The 7,565-nt window shown below is 32.0% G+C and overlaps 1 protein-coding gene across 2 annotated transcripts in view; it reads left to right on the plus strand.

The window, feature by feature from the left end:
• LOC144967037 (malonyl-CoA decarboxylase, mitochondrial-like) overlaps positions 1 to 3,158 on the plus strand; it is a 30,244-nt gene extending 27,086 nt beyond the window's left edge. For both annotated transcript variants that reach the window (XM_078903795.1, XM_078903794.1), the window contains exons 9-10: positions 496 to 729; positions 2,743 to 3,158. In XM_078903795.1, coding sequence (XP_078759921.1) covers positions 496 to 729; positions 2,743 to 2,966 — 458 coding nt within the window. In that variant the 3' untranslated portion in view covers positions 2,967 to 3,158. The remainder of the gene's footprint in view (positions 1 to 495; positions 730 to 2,742) is intronic.
• Positions 3,159 to 7,565: the final 4,407 nt, after the last annotated feature.

Here is a 7,565-nt window from a genome sequence, read left to right on the forward strand (position 1 = left end):
CGCCCTCTCCCTTCCCTGTCTGTCAAGTCGGAATGGCCAGCTTCAAACAAATTACACCAGTGATAGACTTGTGTACGGCTTATAACATGCTCACCATATACACTCTGAAGTTCTTTATGAATTTCGGTAGGATTCAGACTTTTGGCGTTCAAAAAACGTATGACAGCTCTGATTTCCTCCTTTGACCAAGTTTCAAGGTGGGCCGCCATCTTTAAAATTGTCTAGAAATTCATTGTGCAAAATGATGCACTTCATAATTTCTGGGAATATCCGTAAGGAAATAAGGAATATCATGTCGTTTACAGAATTAAAAAATCTCCACTGGCTGCTAAGCAATGGGCATTTTTCGGTTATTTATGAAAGAGCCCTCGTATATAATTTTTTAGACTTTGATATTAAGATATTAATGAAAGTTTTATTTTCACTTTGGTTATAACTGGACATTTTCCTGGAAAAAAACAAAACATGATCATCTTTTTTTTTTTTCAATTTTAGATGCTGGTGAAGATCCAGGAGTTCCAATACTTTTGCCAGATGAATTATCAGCTATAGAACCATATCAAACTCAAGGTCAGTTCTCAGCCCTGGACACCTTCAAAGCCTTGATAACTAATCACCAATGGGTGAGAGATGAACCTCTAAATCACGTCATGACCGTTCCACTGATGCGACTCTGTGCCCATTATCTCTACGTTCAGAAAAGAAGAAACTACGCATTGAATCCCGTTGGTGAGTAGTTATCATTTTCTCTTTGTGAGTTTCTGTACTTAGACACTAACTTGGATCTGATCAGATTGCTGTTGATTATAAATAAATAAAATAATAAAATTCCCTTTATTTATCCCCATGGGGAAATTTGTTTTTAGGGTGTACTCCAAGGGAAGACTGGAATAACCCAGGCGTAAGCCGCAAAGTGAGCTAGGGCGAGGTGACTTGCTCAAGGCCACACAGCGCGGCGGGTGATTGAACTCGGTACCTTTTGGGTACGAAGCAAAGACCGTACCGCTGAGCCACGCTGTCCCACCCTGGGTTCTCCAGGGTTCATCACTTGGACGTATAGTTTTGTACATCGTCCTTCTTGTCATCAATACACTGATTGTGAATTATAATACTGAGTCTCCAAAAAATGTGCAAAAAGTATCAGAATCAGACATCAGCGAGGAATGCATTCAAATTGTTAAGAAGAAATGGATGAGTGAGAACAAGACTGAAACTGAACAATGATAAGAGAGAGATGCTGTATGTGGAAAATGAGAATTGAAAAAGTGAATCAGATTCTAAACTGGGGGACGCTTCCATTCAAATTGTTGACAAAGTGAAAAAACCTGGGCATATTCTTAGACTTAGACTCTGGACTGTCGAAGGAGCAATAGATTCATAACTTATTGAATCTCTCTTTTTCCAATTAAAAAAGATTGCTTTCAGTAGACTATTCATATCTGAGGGTGTCTGTCGTCTTAAGGAAAAAGACCGTATGTGGCCTCTTATTCCAAGTAAATATACGGTCTTTTTCCTTAAGACGGCAGATGTGGCCAAGCCATTTGTTGTGTCCCTCGTGCTATTAAAATTAGATTGTCGTAATGCTCTGTTGGTTGCTCATTTTGGATCATCAGTGTGAAACGTTTTACCACAGAGCATCCGTGAAAAAGTATTTTTGTCTACTTTGAAGCATTTGCTAAAAACCTATTTTGGTTTTAGTCCATGATATGGTATGAGAAGTGAGATAGATGTCTATTGTTGTTTTTGTTTATTATTATTATTGTTATTATTATTATTATTATTATTATTATTATTATTATTATTATTATTATTATTATTATTATTATTATTATTATTATTATTATTATTATTATTATTACTATTAATATTATTGTTGTTGTTATTATTATTACTATTATTATTATTATTATTATTGTTTTTTTTTTTTTTTTTTTTTTTTAATTATTATTATTATTATTATTATTATTATTATTATTATTATTATTATTATTATTATTATTATTATTATTATTATTATTAAGTTAGTGGAATTTGTAATTTAAGATTTAGATCAAATTTAGATTTCGAGTTTCTGGAATGGTATCACCAATTTTATGAATGTTGATTTTTATTGAGTTGAATTTTCATTCACCTTAATGTGTATTTACTGCAATTTTATAATGTTAAAGGTGAAGAAATTCCAGTATAAATGCTACGTGGAAAAGTTTAGGTGAAGGTAATAGCCTTCAACTGTCGTGACGTCACTTCCCTCGTAATGACGCATAGTAACTTATCAACTGGTTCTAAACTATCGGAACAATGGCGGACGACCTTATGAAATATTTCTCCAACGAGCATAAAAGTCTGTTCAGAGGAGAAAAACATTATAAATCTGATCATGTTTTGACTTTTATACATTCTGATCACAAGACATATGAAAAGTTCTAGCCAGCATGAAGAATAAATAGTACCAATTTTCTTTGTTTAGAACCACGATGGCCGCCGTTGCTGGGCGACGTGACATCAGACTATTGAATCTAATTGATAAGCACGCGTTTTCTTTGAGTTTGACTTCAGGTTATCGGGATTACTCTATTCAAACAATTAATGTTGGTTTAAAAACTATTGGGATCTTTTCAATTGTTTTTTACTCTGGAATGTATGAAACAAATTCAAGCTAATTGTTTTTCACACAATTTTTGACTGTTTTCCTTCCTTTTCCTGCAAATCATATATATAATTTACACATCTTTTATTCCACAGCAAATTTTCATTTGAGCAATGGAGCTGTATTATGGCGTATCAACATGCTTGCAGACACGTCAGTTCGAGGCCTTAATCAGTCATGTGGTTTGATGGTCAATTACCGCTATTTCCTGGAAATGACAGATGAGAACGGCCGAAACTATTTGGAAAATCACCAAATTAGTGCCTCGGACAGCGTCCTGTCCCTTTTAAAGACGGCCAACAAAAGTGAAGGATTGTGAAAATTGCATGTGAAAATCCTCGAATTTAATTTATATTTTCCATGTCAAATCTTTCCATTCACCTAATGGAAAGTTTGAGGTATGACACATAGGCAGCATCTTCAAGAGTTTTCATAAAATGAGATGTTAAATCGTAGTCATGTGATTAGTCATGTGATTTGATTTGATTTTAAAAAGAAAAAAAACAAAAAACTTGAGCATTTGTATAGAACAATAAATATCACTAAATGTGCTCAAAGTGCTTTACATGAGGTCCCAAGCCAACAAACACTTAACATGTGGGACGAGACATGACACCCAATATGACAATACAACAATTTTTTTTCTGACAGAGACATCCAGGTTTTCATTTTACATCAGAGGGTGTGTAAGTAAAGAGCCTTGTCCAAGGACTCAACTATGTGCCACTAAGAACAGGACTCGAACTCTGGACTTTCTAGTTTGAATTTGAGGGCATGGGTGCCAGTTTTCCGGTTCATGCCGGAATTCCGGTTTCGCGATATCTCGAGGTCAAATACCTCCGGTTTCAGTGTTTTGAATTTGCTGTGTAATCATTTAATATTGGTATAAAATCGGTGATGAAATAAGAGTAAAGTTTAGGCCGCATTTTCAGTAGGAACATTTTCAGGTTTGGCAAAGTGTCGAGATTTTAGTTTCAAGTTTCAGCACTTCTTCCTGCTGGCACCCATGTTTGAGGGTCATACCACAAGCCCACATAGTCGCACAAAGGAAACTATGGGTTTGTATTCAGCTCTCTCTTTATCTGGTCATCGTCCCCTGATCAAAATCAAAGCATGCCCAGCTATGTGCCACTAAGAACAAGACTCGAACTCTGGACTTTCTGGTTCGAATATTTGAGCACGATACTACAAGCTCACATAGTTGCACAAAGGAAATTCTATGGGTTTATATTCAATTCTCTTTTTATCTGGTTATCGTCCCCTGATCAAAATCAAAGCATGCCCAGCCAGATATTTTGAAATGGATATATTACGTGTCAATAAACCATCCTTCACTTTGTTTCCCCCGATACTTTGATACAATAATTGTACAATTATTTTTAAAATTCCTTTACAACTTTATTCATTTTACAAATACCAATTTAGAAGACTTGTATCTACAGCTTTGATAGTCTGCAATTAGATGTGCTTTTCTTTGCTTTGACTGTTTGACAAGACACAAGATTTCTATGATTTTTTAACGAAACAAGTTTAATGTCCAGCATAAACTACCCTAGGGTAGGAACCCTTGACCTCCCATCTGTCGCTACAAAGGTCATCTTGCTGTCTCCTCTGTCCCTTATAGCTGTTGTCCTTTCTCATGCTGCTCTTTGTCCTTGTCCCAGAATGAGACTTGGTTTTTCCCTGGTCATGGCTTTGATCCTTTGCCTGAAAAAGATACCAAACGGTTTTTAAGGGACCTTGATTTTGGAGATGATATTTTTTACTTTGTAGATCATACCCGTACTTTATATCTTCGCCGGTGATAGATTTTGATACATTGATATAATGCCTGTGATTCTACGCCTTTCTTCTGATGAAACTTTTTGCAATCTCAGACTAAAGACATGGGTGAATTGCTTTTCGGATCAACTTCTGATCCAAGTTTAAACTTGTCCCCTGTCTTACTACTTCTTGAGAGTTTGTAAGTGCATGCACCCTATAGATAGTATGCGCTTGGCTAAGAAGCTCATGACATTGCCATCCGGAAGTATAACGGACCAACACACAAAACTATGTGTATCCATGAACGTTTATAGTCGGGTTAATACCATTCAGTGAGCATTACTCATAAACGCGGATGGCAAAAAACAATAACAAAGACCTGAGTGACGTCATCTTTGAACTATCTATACTTCTAAATCTATACGCTTTTGACTATGCCGTCTTATTATCTCCTTGCTGGTATTGAAGGGGTATAAAAGTCCTGCAAGTTCCTTTAAACTCTTAAAAGCCAACAAACATACAAACCTACAGACATCTCTTTTTTTTTTATTGTGTAAAACTATTTGAATCAATGATTTGGTGTCTCTTTGTTCTCTCAAGGTAAAGCCAACTGTTTGTGTTTCGAATCTTTAGATCATTTTCTATTTAAATGATGTTCAATTCTTTTGTCGTTTAACCTATGTTGGTTTTGTGCACTACTATGTTTGTGTAATGACCCAGAGACAAATGCAAATGTCATACATGACTGATATTTATTGTTCATATTATTATTATTGTTATTATTATTATTATTATTATTATTATTATTATTATTATTATTATTATTATTATTATTATTGTTATTATTATTATTATTATTATTATTATTATTATTATTATTATTATTATTATTATTATTATTATTATTATTATTATTATTATTATTATTTTGATATTATTATTATTGTTATTGTTGTAGTTATTATATTATTGTTGTTGTTATTTATTATTATTATTATTATTATTATTATTATTTTTAATATTATTATTATTGTTATTGTTGTAGTTATAATATTATTGTTGTTGTTATTATTATTATTATTATTATTATTATTATTATTATTATTATTATTATTATTATTATTATTATTATTATTTTTAATATTATTATTATTGTTATTGTTGTAGTTATTAATATTATTGTTGTTGTTGTTATTATTATTATTTATTATTATTATTATTATTATTATTATTATTATTATTATTTTTAATATTATTATTATTGTTATTGTTGTAGTTATTTGTTGTTGTTATTATTATTATTATTATTATTATTATTATTATTATTATTATTATTATTATTATTATTATTATTGTTATTATTTTTAATATTATTATTATTGTTATTGTTGTAGTTATTAATATTATTGTTGTTGTTGTTATTATTATTATTATTATTATTATTATTATTATTATTATTATTATTATTATTATTATTATTATTATTAGTATTTTTAATATTATTATTATTGTTATTGTTGTAGTTATTTGTTGTTGTTATTATTATTATTATTATTATTATTATTATTATTATTATTATTATTATTATTATTTTTAATATTATTATTATTGTTATTGTTGTAGTTATTAATATTATTGTTGTTGTTATTATTATTATTATTATTATTATTATTATTATTATTATTATTATTATTATTATTATTATTATTATTATTATTATTATTGCTATTGTTGTAGTTATTAATATTATTGTTGTTATTATTATTATTATTATTTGGCTTTTGATGATAAATTTGAATGTTGGAGGAGCAAGAAGAACAAATTCAAAAACATTGTTTATGAAAGGCTATCGTTGTTTTAGATGGAATGCTTAATTGTCAACATTTTAATGGCAATACAGGGTATGCACTATTACAAAAAATGTGTATTTTGATTTGGCATAAGGTATTAAAATGTGTATTTTGATTTGGCATAAGGTATTAAAATGTGTATTTTGATTTGGCATAAGGTATTAAAAGCAATCTGGGCTGACATGCTTAGATATTTTTTAACTGTTTTTTTCGGTCTTTTTTTTTTTTTTTTTCCAAAGATTTAATGGGTTAAACAAATATTTGTATTTATATGATAATGCATTTCCGTTTTATGTGCGCTTTACAATGATTTTCTTTTACAACCTTCACGAATTAGATGTAACAAAATTTTCATTTTATACTTTGAACCTTGAACTGATGACTATTATTCTAGTATTGCTACTGGGTGGGGTTCCTGACCTCCCATAGACTGGGTGGGGTTCCTGACCTCCCATAGACTGGCTGGGGTTCCTGACCTCCCATAGACTGGGTGGGGTTCCTGACCTCCCATAGACTGGCTGGGGTTCCTGACCTCCCATAGTCGGCAGGGAGGTACTTACTGTGTCTTCGATCCCCCTAAATCTATTTTCCAACTTGCTTTCTGTTTTTGTCTTGGAATCAGATTACTTGGTTTGGTCCTGACCCTGGTCGGATACCCTGGCTGAGAGGGAAACAGTCAAATGTATGGTTAGTTTTGGGAGATGATATTTTTTTCCTTTGTAAATCATCTCTCTGTTATGCACTGTATTATGTTTTGTTTTACATGTTATATATGATTTATAAACATTTGAGTTGTTCCTCGTAGTGGGGACCTGTGCTTAACGTCAGGATGAGACATTCAGGTAATCTCAAACTAAATACTTTGATAGTGTGCTGTTGGAATCTACATCTGCTCCCTATTTGAACCAATTCCCCTTAGTCTTACCTTTTCTTGGGTGCTTTAATTGTAATTCTAGAACTTATTACTATCCCATATTCTTCCTTTTAACTGGCGCTGATATGACCTGAATGTGTCGCAAGCACCGTAAAACCCTTAAAAACAAACAAACGAGTAATGCTATGGCTCAAAGCTTGGCATTGCAGACATTAATGATGTACAAGGACTGTGTCATAGTATATATACTTGATCTTCCTACAATTTGCAATACTTTCCCTACAGGGAATGAGATTAGTGGAAGAGTAGCGTCCCTTGATTGGAAGTCACGAGCGGAAAAGTTATTAGAGAGAGAACGTCATGTTGGTTGTGCGGCATGAGACACTTCACCGAAAGCGAGGACGAGAGAGACGCATGCACAAAACCATTT

This window comes from Berghia stephanieae, chromosome 3 (assembly GCF_034508935.2).
Source record: "Berghia stephanieae isolate SIO BIC M18660-M18661 chromosome 3, UCSD_Bste_1.3, whole genome shotgun sequence".
Classification (NCBI taxonomy): domain Eukaryota; kingdom Metazoa; phylum Mollusca; class Gastropoda; order Nudibranchia; family Aeolidiidae; genus Berghia; species Berghia stephanieae.